The 18177-nt window shown below is 42.1% G+C and overlaps 1 protein-coding gene across 7 annotated transcripts in view; it reads right to left on the bottom strand.

Moving 5' to 3' along the window:
* Nucleotides 1–16645, bottom strand: part of LOC609365 (CD46 molecule, complement regulatory protein-like) — a 43869-nt gene extending 27224 nt beyond the window's left edge. For 6 of the 7 annotated variants that reach the window (XR_005361854.1, XM_038542024.1, XM_038542021.1 and 3 more), the window contains exons 1-3: nucleotides 16398–16645; nucleotides 8537–8719; nucleotides 8071–8173 (exon numbers count right to left, since the gene is read on the bottom strand). Coding sequence is in view for 6 of the 7 variants with exons in the window: in XM_038542024.1 (XP_038397952.1) it covers nucleotides 8071–8173; nucleotides 8537–8719; nucleotides 16398–16524 (413 nt within the window). In the remaining variant the exon portion in view is untranslated. The remainder of the gene's footprint in view (nucleotides 1–8070; nucleotides 8174–8536; nucleotides 8720–16397) is intronic. The other variant, XM_038542025.1, reaches the window with a different exon arrangement.
* Between the last annotated feature and the right edge of the window lie 1532 nt (nucleotides 16646–18177).

Here is an 18177-nt window from a genome sequence, read left to right as displayed (position 1 = left end):
ATTCTACTTCTGATCACAGAGAAGCAGCCAACGAGGTGGGCAGCCACTCTTGTCATATCTACCCCTAACTCTCATAAGCCTCTTTTTAACAGTCTGAAGTGACTTCCAGAGGATTCAACTTCCAATATCCTCTGCTCTCCACATCATTTTTCACCTTTTCCCTCTCAGGAGCCAGACAGTGAAGACTAAAACACTGAAGAACAACTGCATATGTGGGGGAAATTAAAAGTGAGTGTGCATGACCAGGGAAAGGCCCGAGACAACTGAAAAGACCTTCAGTTTACGTGTCAGGCTGATCCTTGGCCCAGACATGTGCTACAACAATAATATAAAAGAGCAAGTCGGGATCCCTGGGTGGCGCAGCGGTTTGGCGCCTGCCTTTGGCCCAGGGCGCGATCCTGGAGACCCGGGATCGAATCCCACATCGGGCTCCCGGTGCATGGAGCCTGCTTCTTCCTCTGCCTATGTCTCTGCCTCTCTCTCTCTCTCTCTCTCTGTGACTATCATAAATAAATTTAAAAAAAATTAAAAAAAAATAAAATAAAATAAAAGAGCAAGTCCTAGGGAAAGGGTAGAATCGGATTTCCAGAATTACATTAGTAGATTCAAATGTATAGTTCAACAAAAATTACAAGGCATAAAAAAAAGAGGTAAGTTTGGTCCATTCAAAGGAAAATGTAAATTAACAGAAATTGCCCCTAAAAGTCCTAGTAGCGGAACTACTAGACAAAGACTTTAAAATAACTGCCTTAAAGATGCTCAAAGAACTAAAGAAATGTAGAAAGTCAAGAAAACAATGTGAGAACAAAATAGAAACATCTATTAGGTGACAAAAAAACCTAAAATGAAACTTAAGTGAAATTCTGGAGTTGAAAAGTTCAATAATTGCAATGAAAAATTCATTAGAGGAATTAAATACAGATTTGAGGATGCAGGAAAAAGAACTGGCAAACTTGAAGAGAGGGCAATGGAAATTATTGAGCAGAAAGAGAAAAGACTGAAGAAAAGTAAATAGCAAAAGGGACTGCTTGGGACACCAATTAGCAGACCAAGATATATACTGTAAGACTCTCAGAAGAAGATAGAAAGGGCACAGACAATATTTAAAGAAATGATTGCTGGAAACTTTCCAAATTTGATGAAAGATGTGATTATAAATATCTAAAATGCTCAACAAACTCCAAGTCAGATGAACTCAAAGAGACCCATAGTAAGACACATAATAATCAAACCTTCAAAAGACAAAGAGAGAATCTTGAAAGCTAGAAGAAAGAAGTGAATCATCACCTAAAAGGGACCCTAAATAAGATTAGCAGATTTCACATCTGGAATGTGGAGCCCATAAGACAGTGGGCTAACCGAATGTTCAAAGTATTAAAAGAAAAAAAAATCTGGCAACCAAAATTCCTTTACCCAGCAATACTGAGTCAGCTTTCAGCTCATGGTTGCCTTATACTGTGAATGGTGGCACAGTCAGCATGACGCTCTCCAAGCAGGGACCTAAACAAATGGCAGGAGTCCACAGGGTTTAGAGCCCTGAAATGGGGTCGCACTCCTGAAATAAAAATGCTGGTCACAGGCTGGGTGAGCATGGAGAGGTCGGAGACCACGGAAAAAGGAGGAATTGACTGCTTTTCCCTGAAGGTGTCCTGAGGAGTGGGCCCTCCAGCTAGGGGCTGGAGATAGGGAGGCTAACATTTTCATTCTCATCCTCTAACACGATATGGAAAGCCTTCCAGAAACAAAGCCATACAGAGCAATCTGGAATAGATTACTTAGCCTGGATCCCTGGCAAGGGTGGTACAATTCTGCCTTAGAGAAAGAAATATGAGAATCAATGCAACAGGCCCCTCCCCTAGAAGATCAGCAAGCACATCCAGCCAAGACAAAATTTACCCATCACTGAGAACTGTAAAACTCCAGTGCTAGGGGAAAATAGGACATAGAATTCAGTCTTTTCCCCAAGATTCTTTAGTCTTTCAATTTTAATTCTTTTCTCTTTCCTCTTACAATAAATTTCTTATTTTATGAACTCTTTTTTTTTTACAGGATCTTCTTTAATTTTCATCCAAAATACACCTAGAATCTAGTGTATGCCTCTGTTCTCTTCATCTTTCTGATTATATTCTTTTTTCCACTTTTTTGTTGTTTTTTTTGTTGCTGTTGTTTTCTTTTGTTAAAGTTTTTAAAAATTTTCATCTTTATAATTACTGTATATATGCAAGTTTTTCTTTTCTTTCTTCACAATTTTGAGATGTAGTTTCTCCTAAAAAAACCAACCAAAATACCCTCAGGATATAGTATATTACTCTGTTTTGTTCACCTATCTGTTTATATATTTTTTTCTGCTTGTCTTTTAATTTTCATTTTTACAGTTACATTCTATCCTTTTATTGTATTTAACTTTACTTTTGTACATATATAAGTTTTTCTTTCTTTAAAATTTGGGGATATGTTTTTCTAACAAATGGACCAAAATGGAATGCCTGGGTGGCTCAGTGGTTGAGCATCTGCCTTCAGGTCCAGGGCATGATCCCTGAGTTCCAGGATCGAGTCCCACATCGGGCTCCCTGCAGGGAGCCTGCTTCTCCCTCTGCCTATGTCTCTGCCTCTCTCTCTCTCATGAATAAATAAAATCTTTAAAAACAAACAAACAAAAAACAAAAAAAACAAATGGACCAAAATACAGGATCCACTGTATTGCTCTATTCTCCCCAACCTTCTTTTTTCTTAAAAAAATATTTATTTATTTATTTATTTATTTATTTATTTATTTATTTATTGGTTTCAAAGCTCTTCTGATTTGTTTAGTGTGTATTTCTCTGGGGCTGTTGTTGCCATTTTAGTATTTTGTTCTCTCACTCATTTATTCATCCATGCACAGAATGACAAGATGGAAAAACTTACCTCAAAAAAGAGAACAAGAGGCAGTACTGACTACCAGGGACCTAATCAGTATGGACATATATAAGATGTCAGAACTAGAGTTCAGAATAATGATTATAAAGATACTAGTTGGGCTTGAAAAAAGCAGAGAAGACATTAGAGAGTCAAAATCAAAAAGCCTATTAATGAGATGCGATAAAAAATAGAGGCTCTAGCTGCTAAGATAAATAAGGCAGAAGAGAGAATTAGTGATATAGAAGACAAAATGATGGAGACTACTGTAGTTGAGAAAGAGAAAAACAACTACTGGATCACGAGGGGAGAATCTGAGAGATAAATGATAACATAAAGCAAAACAATATTAGAATAATTTGGACCCCAGAAGAGTAAAGAGAAAGAGGGGCAGAAGGTATATTGGAGTTAATTATAGTGGAGAGCTTCCCTAATCTGAGGAAGAAAGCAGACATCCAAGTTCAGCAGGCACAGAGAACCCCTTAAAAATCAATAAAAATAGGTCAACACCCCAAAAATAATAGTGAAACTTGCAAATGTCAGAGACAAAGAAAATCCTGAAAGCAACTCAGAATAAGAGGTCCGTAAACTACAAAGGTAGAAACATTAGACTGGCAGAAGATCTACTGACAGAGACCTGGCAGGCCTGAAAGGACTGGCATGATATATTCAGGGTGCAAAGTGAAAAATATGCAGCCAAGAATACTGTATCCAGCTAGGATGTCATTCAAAATAGGAGAGATAAAAAGCTCCCAGGACAAACAGTAACTAAAAGAATTCCTGATCACCAAACCAGTCCTGCAAGAAATATGAAAAGAAATCTTTAAGCAGAGAGCCCTAAAATCACAAAAACCAGAAAGAAACAAACACAATACAGAAAGAGTGACTTTATAGGTAATACAAAGCACCAAATTCATATCTTTCAATAATTACACTGAATGTAAATGGATTAAATATCCCAATCAAAAGACACAGGGTATCAGATTGGATAAAAAAGGAAGACCCATCAATATGCTGTCTGCAAGAGACTCTATTAGACCCAAAGACACCTCCAGATTGAAAGTGAGGAGGTGGGAAATCTATTTATCATGATAATGGACATCAAAAGAAAGCTGGAGTGGCAGTCTTTATATCAGACACATTAGATTTTAAACCAGACTATAATAAGATGAGGAAGGACATTATATCATAATCAAAGGATCTATCTAACAAGAAGATCTAACAATTATAAATATTTATGCCCCTAACATGGGAGCAACCAATTAATAATGAAACTAAAGAAATACATTAATAATAATACAACAATAGTAGGGAACTTTAACACCCAACTCACTGTTATGGACAGATCATCTAAGCAGATTAATAAGGAAACAAGGGCTTTGAATGACACACTGGACCAGATAGACTTCACAGATATATTCAGAGCTGGGTCACAAATCAGGTCTCAACTGGTACCAAAAGACTGGGATCATTCACTGCATATTTTCAGACCACAATACTCTGAAACAAACTCAGTCAAAAGGTGAAATTTGGAAATAACTCAAATACATGGAGGATAAAGGGTCAACCAGGAAATTAAAAAAGAATCTTTAAAATTCATGGAAACAAATGAAAATGAGAATCCAACTCTTCAAAACCTTTGGGATGTAGCAAAGGCATCCCCTTCACTATATACTAATAGGGATGTATATAGCAAATACAAGCCTTTCTCAAGAAACAAGAAAGGTCTCAAATACATGACCTAAATGAGCTGGAGAAAGAATAGTAAATAAAGCCTAAACCCAGCAGGAGAAGAGAATTAATAATTAGAGCAGAAATCAATGAAGGAGAAACCAAAAGAAGAGTAGAACATATCAATGAAACTAAGAGCTGGATCTCTGAAAGAATCCATAAGATCAATAAACCCCTGGGCAGACTTATCAAAAAGAAAAGAAAAAGGACTCAAATAAATAAAATCATGAATGAATGAGGAGAGATCACAACCAACACCAAAGAAATACAAACAATTCTAATAACATACTATCAGCAATTATATGCCAACAAATTAGGCAATCTGGAAGAAATGGATGCATTCTTAGAAACGTATAAACTACCAAACTGAAACAGGAAGAAATAGAAAACCTGAATAGACCCATAATCAGCAAAGAAATTGAAGCAATAATCAAAAATCTCCCAAAAACAAGAGTCCAGGGCCAGATGGCTTCCCAGGGGAATTCTACCAAACATTTAAAGAAGAATTAATACTTATTCTTCTGAAGTCGTTTAAAAAAATAGAAATGGAAAGAAAACTTCCAAACTCTTTCTATGAGGCCAGCATTACACCTTGATCCCAAAACCAAAGACTCCACCAAAAAAAAGAGGATTAATGACCAATATCCCTGATGAAAATGGATGCCATAATTCTCACCGAGACCCCAACCAACAGGATCCAGCAGTACCTTAAATGGAGTATTCACCACAACCAAGTGGCATTTATTCCTGGGCTACAAGGGTGGTTCAACATCCACCAATCAATGTGATACACTACATAAATAAAAGAAAGGACAAGAACCATAGGATCCTCTCAAAATATGCAGAAAAAGCATTCAGCAAAGTACAGCATCCTTTCTTGATTAAAGCTCTTCAAAGTGTAGGGATAGAGGGAACATACCTCAATATCATAAAAGCCATCTATGAAAAGCCCACAAGAAATTATCATTCTCAATGGGGAAAAAAAGAACTTTTCCTCTAAGGTCAGGAACATGGCAAGAGTGTCCACTATCACCACTGTTGTTCAATACAGTGCTAGAAGTCCTAGCCTCAGCAATCAGACAACCAAAAGAAATAAAAGACATGTGATTGGCAACATGTGATTGGCAAAGTCAAACTCTTACTCTTCACAGATGACATGATGCTCTATGTGGAAAACACAAGAATCTTCTCTGGCCACAACGGGATGAAGTTAGAAACCTATATTAAAAGGAAAACCAGCCAAAAAATAAAAAATAAAAAAATAAAAGGAAAACCAGAAAATTCACAAAATTGTGAAAATTAAACCACATGCTTTTAAACAAGCAGTGGATCAAATAAGAAATCAAAAGGGAAATCAGGAAATGCTTTTAAGTGAATGAAAATGAAAACACAGCATACCAAAACTTATGGGATACAGTAGAGCAATGCCAAGGGGAGATTTAGGACCATAAAGGCTTACCTTAAAAAATGAGAGATCTGAAATCAACAACCAAACACTACAACTAAAGGTATTAGAAAAAGAAAAACTAAACCCAAAGCTAGCAGAAGGAGGTAAGTATTAACGATTAGAGAGCAGATAAATAAAATAGAGGGGAAAAACAATACAGAAAATCAATGAAACCAAAAGTTGTTTCTTTGTAAAGATCAACCGAATTCACAAACCTTTCGTTAGATGGACTAAGAAAGAGAGAAGACTCAATTTATTGAAAAAAAAATTAAGTGGAAACATTACTATCAACTCTACAGAAATACAAAATATAATACAGTACTATGAATAATCTTATACCAGCAGGTTTGATAACAGATAAAATGGACAAATTCCTGGAAAGACAAACCTACCAAAACTAAACCATGAAGAAACAGAAAATATGAAGAGACATAACCAGTAAGGAGACTGGATCAGTAATCAAAATTCTCTCAATAAAAGCTCTAGACCTGATGTTTTCACAGGTGAATTCTACCAAACATTTAAAGAAGAAGTGATACCTATCCTCCTCAAATTTCTCCAAAAAATTCAAGAGGGAAGTCTCAAATTCATTATGTGATCAGCATTAACATGATACCAAAGCCAGACAAAGACACTACATGGAAATAAAATGATCACTGTTATATGCCCCATCAGCAGAAAGGACAAAAACTACATCATCATCTCAACTGATGCAGAAAAAGCATTTGAGAAAGTTCAACACTCTTTTATGATAAATATACTGGATGAACTAGGAAGACAAGAAAACTATCTTAGGATAATAAAGACCACTCATGAAAAACCCACACTAAATATCATATTCAATGGTGAAAAGCTGAAAGCTTTTCCTCTAAGATGAGGAACAAGTCAAGGATGCCTGCTGTTACCACTTCTATTCAACACAGTACTGGAAATTCTAGCCATAGCAGTTAGGCAAGAAAAAGAAATAAAAGACATTCAAAACATCCAAACAGGAAAGTAAGAAGTAAAATAATCAGTTTGCAGATGATGTGATCTTATCTGTAGAAAACCCCACAGATTCCACCAGAACAAATAAAAGGGTTAGTAGCACTAATAAATGAATTCAGTAAAGTAGCAGTCAATATAAAAAGTCAATTAAAAAAAAATCAGATGTAGGGCCCCTGGTGGCTCAATTGGTTGAGCTTCTGATTCTTGATAATGGACTCAGGTCATGATCGCCGGGTTGTGAGATTAAGCCCTGCTTCAGGCTCTGCACCAAGCATACAGCCTGCTTAAGATCCTCTCTCCCTCTCTTGCTGTCGCCCACCCCCCATCCGCTACTCATATGTGCTCTCTCAAAAAAAAAAAAAAAAAAAAAAAACCCAAAACAAAAAAAGTCCTATACATTTCCATATTGTATTCCATTTACCCTTTAGGCGAACATTCTTCATAAATGCCCGGTGTCCCCAATATATATTATTAAGAGTCCTATGGAACAAAGGTTGTAATTCTTAAGCGCTCAGTATCTCTTTTTGAGATACTTAAACCTTTGTAGCAGTCACAAAAATCCAACTAACGAATCCTGATCAATATAATGGTCCAGGCTAACTAGGTGAATTTTGGCATGGTAACATCTTAGCATTATCTCAATATAAGAATATCTTCAGTTGGTAATTTGATCTCCCATTTCTATAAGCCCAACTTCAACTTTGAGAGTTGGTCATTTTAAATAGGGTGCATCTTGTTGGCAAAATGAAGTCATCATTGTTAATGCTTACAGGTATGTTTATAGTAAATATTATAGAATTTTGCTTTTCTTCAATTTAAATTTCTTTCTACTAATTACACACCTTCTCAGTTTAAATAAAAAGCCTGAGACTTGTTAGGCTCCAAGTACTCCTTCTCATATAAAAGGACAATGAAATCAACTTTATGGGAATGCTTAAGAAGAGAAGCATAACAAAAATGGAATTGGCAATTATTTATCTTATTTATTACATTAAGGAACAACTTACCCCTCATTACAGGAATATTGAATCTTTGAACCAAAGAGCAGAGATTCATCTACGAGGACTACCTGGCCATTGCTGGGTTCTCCTGGATGTAGACATGATTTTTCTAAAAGAAAATTTTTAAATTCATTGTTTCATAGCAATTTCAAAGCATCTAAAAATGTCTAAATGTTTAAATTAGCATATTTCATAGTAATTTCAAAACATTTAAATTAAAATCAAAATTCTACATTGCTCATCTGAATTCATGAGAGTATTATTTTATTTCTTTGACTATTATAAGGCCAAACTTAAGATTCAAATTCAACCAGGTAACCAGCTTCCAAGAGAGATTTTTCAAAGTCTGAAAAACTACACTGCTATCTAAAATGTACATTCACATGAGAAAACAATCACTGTATTAGTGCAATATGCAGCCTAAAATGTGTGAAATCTCTAGAACAATAAAAAAAAAGTTTTGTACACTTACTTGTACAACCCTCCTTGAGAGGGGTCCATGTATTATCAGGCTGACAAACAGAAGACATGGGAAGGAGAGGCCTAATAGGCCTGTATCCTAGATTACAGGTAAAGAATATCGTGTCCCCAGGGTCAAAGTTCATTTTGCTAACATTTGGCTTCATAGAGATGTATGCTGGACGATCACAGGCATCTAGGGATAAGAGAATGAGAACATGAAAATGAAGGATCTTATCTCTTTCACCAACCAGGCACTATGGTCTCCCAGCAGATTGGTAATACAGAAAAAGTGGAAAAATTCTTGGTGAGATTTTAAATGATTCTTCCATGTTTTTACTCAAGTTGAGATAGTATTTGAAGATATGGCTTGCTTATTTTCAGTAACATCTTACTAGGTTTTAATTTGTTAGGGAATAAGATGGAATTTTCTTTCAACAATAAAGTGAAGAAATAAAATCATTGGTTTAGGTTTTCCCCACTTTTTTCTCAGTTCATTTCAAAACTCACCTTTCCTCTAAGAAGCCTTCTGTAGTGGGATGCCTGGGTAGCTCAGTGGTTGAGCATCTCCCTTTGGCTCAGGGCAAGATCCTGCGGTCCCAGGATCGAGCCCTGCACTGGGCTCCCTGCACGGAGCCTGCTTCTCCCTCTGCCTCTGCCTCTGCCATTCTCTCTGTGTTTCTCATGAATAAATAAATAAAATCTATTTTTTTTTTTTTTAAAAAAAAGAAGCCTTCTGTAGTACACAGCACTCTGCCCTGATTCCTCTTCCATAGCCTAAGACAAACTAATGATAACTTGTCACTTCAGGCTCAGTCTCCTCACAGAAGGCAAGTTCCTAGAGGCCAGAGATCACAGATCTTCTTTTTCTACTGCACTCTGTTCTCAGTGGGTGCTTCAGAAATGCTAGAGTAACAAGGGATTATTACATAAGAATTATGTAGTTCAGAGATCAAGATAAGTAGGCATTGAAGTCTCTCATATAAGACTTCATTTTGTGTTTCATATGAGTGACTGAGCGTCTCACAAGTGAACAGACAACATTTAAATATCAAAGTTTACTACTCTGAACAGCCTTACAGGAAAAAAAAGCTTCCTTTTTGGGGCATTATTTTAAATATAATGTCATCTTCCTCTGCTGATCAAAGGATCCTTCATTCCTTCAACTAGAAATGTGATATAACCCCGTTCTAGATACAAATGAGTTACAACATTAGAAATCATGGAACCACCAAGAAAGAAATCAAGTAACAGCATGCCCCTGATTAAAAAATAGAAGTATTCCTTGTTTTATGCATTCAATTTCAGTAACTACCTTGAAAGCAGATAAAGATAGAATTCCAAATACAACTTTCATATATAGTGATTTGTATGGAAAAAGAAATGTCAGTTGGATGATTTATTCGTTCAACTAATTTGAAGTATTTCTTCTTCCTCACATGTGCAGTTATAAGACATGATTTCAAAAATGTGCAGATTTTACAACTGGGTTTGCAAGCTTTATACGCTTTAATAATTGAGTGCAACATCACATTTTTACAATAAAACTGCTTTCTTGCTCAGAACACTCAATGTTTTTTTTTATCCTCTGGCTACCCTTTCTTCTCTGGCCAGTTGCAGAGATGTTCGTCTCTGGGTTGCTGCTGCAATGTTCGTCATGGGTTGCTGTAGGAACTCTTGTTACTTCATTCTGCACATCCCTCTGGGTGACTGTGTATACTCCCTTGACCTCATTACAACTAAGAAGAGCTGCCTTCCAAATCCTGGTCTCCATCCTTGATCACTCCCCTGGGTGCCGACTGTATATTACCAATTGTCTCACCACATGCTCCACTTGAAATGTCATGCTATCTCAAATAATGTCTTGAAGCCAGTGTGGTCTCTTGATTCTTTACACTCATACACGCCCCACAGGTAAGACAGATGGGTTCTTAAATTTTTAATTCCTGAATAATTAACACACAGTGTTATATTAGTTTTCAGGTGTACAGTATAGTGATTCAACAATTCTATATATTACTCAATGATCATCAAAATAAATGTACTCTTAATCCTTCACCTATTTCACCCACTTCCTCACCCGTCTGTTCTTTATATTTAAAAGTCTGTTTTTTAGTTTATGTCTTTTTATCTTTGTTCATTGGTTTTGTTCCTTTGATTCCACACATAGGGGTGCCTGCGTGGCTCAGTTGGTTAAGTGTCTGACTCTTGATTTCGGCTCAGGTCATGTAAATCATGATGGGTCTTGGGACTGAGCCTCACATCAGGCTCTGTGCTGAGCATGGAGTCTGCTTGAGATTCTCAATCCCTCTCCCTCTGCCACTCCCCACCACTCATGCTTTCTCTCTAAGAAACAGCAACACAAACAAAATTCCATATGTGCCTGATATCATATGGCATTTATCACTTACTGACTTATACTTAGCATTATACCCTCTAGATCCATCCACATTGCTACAAATAGCAAGATTCCATTCTTTTTTATGGCTAAATTATACTCCATTGTATATATACACCACACCTTCTTATACATTCATATATCGAAAGACCCTTGGATTGCTTCTATATTTTTGGTATTATAGATAATGCTGCAATAAACATAAGGGTGCATATGTCTTATCAAATCAGTGTTTTCACATATTTAGGGTAAATACCAGTAGTGGTATTACTGGATTATATGGTAATTCTACTTTTAAATTTCTAGGGAACCTCCATTTGCTTTCTACAGTGACTGTACCAGCTTGAACTCCCACCAATAGTGGACAAGGAGGCCTTTTTACCCACTTCCCTATGCTTTTGATATTGCCATTCTGACAAGTGTGAGGTGATGTCTCATTGCTCTTTTGATTTGCACTTCTCTGATGATTACTGATATTGAACATCCTTTTTTGAGGCTCTTGGTCATTTGTCTTCTTTGGAGAAATGTCTGTTCATATCACCTGTCCATTTTATACCTAGATTATCTGGGATTTTTTTGGTGTTGAGTTGAAGACAGATGGTCTTCCTGCTTGATATCTGATCCACCGCTCTAATTCTACCTTTGCTTCAAGTTCACACCACTGTCATTTCTTCTCTAGAGTGCTATCAGCGTTTCTGAACAGGCCCCCTTACCTATCTCATCATCTTTCATTCATTTCATGTTTCACACTGATGCCAGAGTCACATTGATATGACAGTGACCAAAACTCTTCCAAGTCAGATACCTTACCATGACTTCCCTAATGCCCTCATGACAATGCCTAAGGGTTCCTTATCATGGCTAGCTGACTTGTAAAGCCTGTCCCTATCAGGGCTCTGCTCACTTTTGCATAATATTCTCAAGCCCTATTCGATTCCTTACAGTGTCCATTCAATTGCCTAAACTACATCAACACTCCAGATCTCCCTGCATCATTTAACTTCAGCTTTGACCAGAGATCCCACATTCCTCCCACCCCACTCATCTTTCAGTTTCAGTGACATGCCACTTCTTGTGGCTCTTGACATCTCTTATCAAAAAACTAGCTGACGTGTCCTCACGATGCTCCATTTACTTCTTCCACAGAATGCCTCATAGCCTAAGTCGTTATTGTTTGTACTCCCTCCGAGACTGTTACCTTCTGAGGACCACGTATGACATATCACTGCACGTGTAATGCCCAGCGCCACAGCTGAATGAGTGCAGTTAGCAGATCTTCTTAGACAAAAACTTAAATTCTTTTCTGCTCAGCCAATGTCTTCCAGAGAAATCACCAAATCATCATTTTTGTCTTTGTTGTTTTATGCCTCTCCTCAAACTTTTTCATTGGTTGAATGACAGCTCTTTCCCTTTATCAGAGTATTTGATTTCCCTCATGTCAAAATATTTATGTTTTCTTGTTTTATCATGGACCCAATATCCATTTCTGCTATTATTACAAACAGTATTTAACATTATCAAAAGAGAACTCCAAATAATGGGGTTTTTTTTCCCCCAAGTACGGTAACCAAAGATTCTACATCTTCTTTCTTAAAACAACAGTGGTCATATTATAATTTTAGCAATAGCGAACCTTCAGCACTACCTGTGTACCATTATTTTAAGGGCAATTTAACTAACTTCATACTCATCCTATGAATAGGATACTATTTCCCCCTCTGTAAGATGAGCAAACTAAGGCACAGCAGCTTAAGTAATTTGTCCAAGACAACATCCCCAGCAACTAGGCAACAGTGCTTCCCACCACACTCATCTGAAACCCTCCCGTGCTTCCACCAACACACTTAGCGATGTAGTCCTCAAGACATGGTCTTCTACTGAGTCTGGAAAAATTAAAGTAACCCTGGTTTCAATTCGCTATGTGTTAAGTCAAACAAAATGGCTCAAGGTGCCCTGAAAGAACAGATAATAACGTCATGTCTGAATTTTAATGATGGTGATTGTTCATTGCTGACTACCCTGTTGCTCTTCACAATGTTTGGCTCTGTGATCTAGTCCTCGGGCTCTCTCTTGCCTCCCTTGTCCTCCTGCTGCCACACCGGGTAGCTCTGCAGTCATCGAATGCCCCAGCCATGTCATATGTCCAAGCCTCTGATCAATCACACTGCTCCCTCTGCTCTGAACACCCTTCCTTCCTGCTCAGCTGTGGCTCCTGCTCAACCCCTGACTTCTTAACACTGAACCCAGTCAACTGCTCCTCTAGTAAGCATTTTCCACTTCCCCGGGAGGCAGTGCCCAGTCCCCTCCTCTTGGACTGTCCGCAGCATGGATCTTTCAGTCACTATCACAAGTTTTTGTGTTTAATAGTCCCCCTGGCTGACTCCATTCACACATGCAGCCCTAACACCAAGCACAGGATGTCCCTTGGAGGGGCTAGGCAAAACATCTGGTGATCAAAGGGCCACCGCAGTCAAACAGAACACCATGCTGAAGAATACACTGAGATGCATCTAATATTGAAAATAATCATCTTTAAGTTTCATGCACTGGAGAAAGATCTGGCCATGCAATTTCTTCTGTTGCCTATCTCCCAGTATTCTGGTAACCTAACAATTGGCCAGTTAAGGACTGATCTCTCTGCTTTATAATCTGCAGAGGAAGGAGACCAAGAAACTGCCCTGTAAGCAAGCACTTAGGGATCTTGGCTTCTTCATTAGAGAGAAAGGAAAGACCTAAAGACACCACTCACAACAGGAGATGGTGGGTTTTGTCCACCGAGGCAGAGACTCCTTCTGGAAGAGTAGGACTGGTCCCGAACTGGACAAATGTTCCCTTCTGCGATCTCACGCAGCTGGCAACTGAGTGCCTTGGAGATGGCGAGCCCCCAGGCACAACACTGTCTGCTTACAAACCTGCTTCTGGGCGTGGGAGCTGCCTCAAAATGGACATGTGTACTCTATTTCCGTATTTCCCTGCCGACATAATGAGGCCTCATTTGGGCTTTCTCTAATTTCATACCTATCCTGATTTTACCTTTGAACCTGCAACTTCCTTTTCCGCATTCCTAAATATCTGTGACCTTCCAATTTTCACCCTATTCATTGTATTTCCTCTCCTCCAAACAATATTCATGGTCTCCTTCATTGTTAGCTCCATAGCTAACCTCAACTTGATCCTTTTTAAAAACTTTTTTTTTCTTTTTGGTTTCTTTTTATTGCCACTGGCCCCTCCCCACGCTAATTCTCCCATGGAAATGAACTTTTGATGATCAGTAATAAAAGCAAGATGAGAGTACTGTGGGCACCACAGACTCTATATAAACAGTAGGAGACAGAGCCTCGCTGACATCAGCTGCCCCCGCCTTAGCTTAGGCACCACAGAAAGGCCATCCTAACCCTGGGTCTTTACTTTTTCCCTGGAAGCAGGAGGAGTTTTTTCTAGTAGCTTGATTATATTAAATTACTATATTTCATTTCCTGGTACTAAATAATTATACAAGAGTGTTGACACTGGGCAAAATATTGCAACTCTGGTACCACAAGTGTGGCAAGACAGACAAGCTCTGCATTCTAGCGGGGAAACCAGAAAACAGTTTTGCAGCGGTGACTTCCAGTCAGAGAGGGATCTGAGCTGGAGTGTGTGTGTCTGAGATAGGGTGGTTAGAGATAGGGTGACATCTCAAGTAAGCTTGAAGGAGAAGGAGCCTTATATACAAAGGGCGGGAGGAGAATGTCCCATATCTGAGGGAAAAGCAAGTACAGAGGCCCCAGAGAGTAAGAGTTTTGCCTAGGTCAGTAAGAAAACATTTCCCTGCCTCCAGCCATTGTTACATGCTATTAGAGAATCAAACTCCTTTCCTCCAGAGCACTTTTCTTGGGTTACTTACGTATGTTTCGATTTGTCTGCCTCACCCAATAAATTCTAGCAACTATTTCTTGACTGCCACTGTGTGCTGGCACCGGGGTCCTAACAGTCAGCAAACCCGCTTCTGCTTATATTTGTGTGAGTGCAAGCCGACCAATGGTGATATTAGGATCCTGGAAATGGACAGTTTTGTTTTCACTCACCAGCGTATCCTCAGGACCAGCACAGAACCTGGTACACACAAGGCAAATAGGTGCTGAATGAATGCTACTGATGAAAAGAATGCAGCATACAAACTGTACATGTAATGGGGTCCTAGAAAGTACTTGGGCAGAGAAACACAGGTTCAGATAAAGACAGAAAGAAATATGCCAAAGTACTAAAAATGGTGGCCCCAAACGAACTGCTTCTGTGTTCCGGAACAAGCAGGTCATCTTTAGCTCATATGTATATAATATAAACACTAACTGTTATTCCACGACACAATAAAACAAATGTAATGGATGGGCTTTCAGTTTCAGTTCATGGGTATACAGGAAAACCAGACTGACATGACTTATCCTGTATTTCTTAGGTGACTCATTTGTCAGTAAGCTACCAATGCATTCAGAATTCCCCTTAAATATGACCCACCCTTATGAAAATAAGAAGACAATGGCAAAAAGCGATTAAGTAATGGAACTGGGCAATGTCTATTGCACGGAAACAGGAAGATGATTCTATGTCCAAAGGGGGAAAAAAAAAAAAGACCAAAAAAACGGAAAAGGAACAGCCTGCCGACCAACGCTAATATGATCTCGGACAAGAAGACTGCTGTTTTTAGGTACAAAAAGCAAAGTGTGGGCATGGGCAGCCCTGGTGCAGCCTGGGGTGTGATCCTGGGGACCTGGGATCGAGGCCCACGTCGGGCTCCCTGCATGGGGCCTGCTTCTCCCTTTCCCTGTGTCTCTGCCTCTCTCTCTCTCTCTCTCTCTCTCTCTCTCTCTCTGTGTGTGTGTGTGTCTCTCATGAGCAAATAAATAAAATCTTTAAAAAAAAAAAAAGCAAAGTGTGGCTTTCCCTCCCCCTCTGGGCCCCAGGGACCCACCGCGTGCTCCCACCCAGAGTCCCCTCTCGCCCCAGCCCCCACGCAAAGCAAGCGGTGAACTTCCTGACCCCACACCCACACCCAGGCTACTTCCCTGCAGCACACGCCCCGTAACACCCAGCCCGTCACAAACAGCAGCCCTCTCCCCACGGCACCGCCCCGCCAGGGACAGAGAACATACCGCTCGCAGGCACACCGCGGATCCTAGGAACAGCCCCAGGCACTGGGCACGGACACCCAGCCCACCGCAGGCCCTGGGTCCGCGCTGCCCAGCCCCCTCCCCGGCGCGTCGGCCTCGAAACCCGCAAGCAATCGCCGGCTCGCAGCTCCACCAGGTGACCCCGCTGGCCGCGCCCAGCACCCGCAGGGCTCACCGCCCTAAGCCCCGCGAGCCTTCGGCCCCGCACACCCGCCCCGGGCCGCGCCGGCTCCCGACCCACCAGGCCAAGCTCCCGGGGCCCGGGCCCAGGCCTGCCCCCCCGCTCCAGCTCGCCTCGGCGGCGCACGCCGGCTCCAGGCTCTTACCCACAACCCAGGAGTGTAGCAGGAGGAGCATTAGGAAGCCCCGGAGAGGCTGAGAGCAGCGCGGCGAACAGGAGGGGCTCAGGGGGCAGCAGGGACCGCGGGTGCGCGGTGCGCGGGACGCCGTCATCTTGCAGGTGCCCAGCGGGAGCCGACGAGCCGGCCGGGAGGACTCCTCGCCGGGACGGGAACTGCACGCCACTATCCACCCCCCAGATATCCCCCGGCAGGTGCGCAACGGCGGGGCGGGGCCGGGGCGGAGCTTGGGGGGGGCCTGAGCGGAAGGTGGGCGGGGCCTGGCGGGATCGGGCGGAACTTGGGCTGGGCCTGGACGGAAAGTGGGCGGGGCCCGGCGGGATCGGGGCGGAGCCTGGGCGGGGCGTGGGCGGGCCTGGGCGGAAGCGGCTCGCCTTCGCGGAAGGGGCGGGGCCCGCGGGCGGCCGGGGGCGGGGCCGGGCCGTGGGACCCAGAGGCCTCCGCGGCCGGCGCGCGCGTGCTGGCGTCGCGCCCCCGGGTCGCCGGGCCCCTGGGCCTCGTCCCGCTGGCGACCCCGTGTGCGCGCCGAGCGGAGGCCCCCGGCGGCTTCGGGAGCTCGGCCAGCGCGCCGCCCGGGCTCGGGAAGGGCGGGAAGGGCGGGAAGGGCCGCGGAGCGGGCGGGGCCGTCGCCGCCGTCGTCCGGGGCCGGGGCGGAAGGGCGCGCCGAGGGGAGAGCGCGGAGCCCAGGCAGCGGGGTCGTCGAGGCGGCGGAGGGCGGCCTCCTGCCCGCGGCAAGGGAGCGCTTCCCTGAGGAGAAGGTAAGGGCGGGGCGCCCGGGGGGGCGGGGCCCGGCGGTGGACGCCGCCTGCAGCCCGGGGCGTGACCCCGGGGACCCCGGAGACCCCGGAGACCCCGGAGACCCTGCGTCGGGCGCCCTCGGGGAGCCTGCGCCTCCCTCTGCCTGTGTCGCTCGGCTCGCTCGCTCGCTCCCTCCCGCCCTCCCTCTCTGTGTCTCTCATGAGTAAATAAATAAAATCCAAAAAAAAAAAAAAGTTGCTCCGCAGGAGGGAGACCTTTTCTGGTGAAACAGCCTCTCAGTGGAAAATCAAGCGGGGAATGAAGAATGAGCCAGATCTGTTGGAGAGTTGCGGTTGGACCTGTGCGACTCCTAAGGGGGAAGAGTCACGTGGCCTGCATTGAAAGCGCGCCTGAGAGGAACAGACAAGTTCCTGCCCTGAGCTGGCAAAGCAGGAACTACTGGGGGGAGGGGGGCTGACACCCTCACGCTTAGGCTTTAATATATGATTATATATATATATATATGTATATATTTTAAGATCTTATTTATTCATGAGAGACACAGAGAGAGAGAGGCAGAGACACAGGCAGAGGGAGAAGCAGCTCCCAGTGGGGAACCTGATGCGGGACTCCATCCCGGACCCCGGGGTCATGCCCTGGGCTGAAGGCAGATGCTCCACCGCTGAGCCACCGCGGCCCCAATCTTAGCCGCTTAATTTAACTTTTCTGTGTGGTAAGTTTTCCAATGGTCAGGACTTAAACCACCAGTTCCACTTGGAGTTTATCCCAAATAAGTCGTCAGAGCTGTGACCGAAGATAGATGATCTTGGGGAAAAAGAATTTCCTAAGTGTCTAGCAAAAGTATAAGGAATTGTTGATAGGTGCCTTTCCGGTTAGGAAGGTCTATGCAGGAAGCACTTAAAAAAAAAAATTCCATGTGAGAAACTGCAATATATATGTGTCCAGAAAAAAGGACTCCCAATAAGCATTTGCCTTTGGTATTCCCAGT

The sequence above is a fragment of the Canis lupus genome, chromosome 7, assembly GCF_011100685.1.
Source record: "Canis lupus familiaris isolate Mischka breed German Shepherd chromosome 7, alternate assembly UU_Cfam_GSD_1.0, whole genome shotgun sequence".
Taxonomy (NCBI): domain Eukaryota; kingdom Metazoa; phylum Chordata; class Mammalia; order Carnivora; family Canidae; genus Canis; species Canis lupus.
Note: the sequence above shows the minus strand (reverse complement) of the source record. Positions and strands in the feature narration are given on the sequence as shown.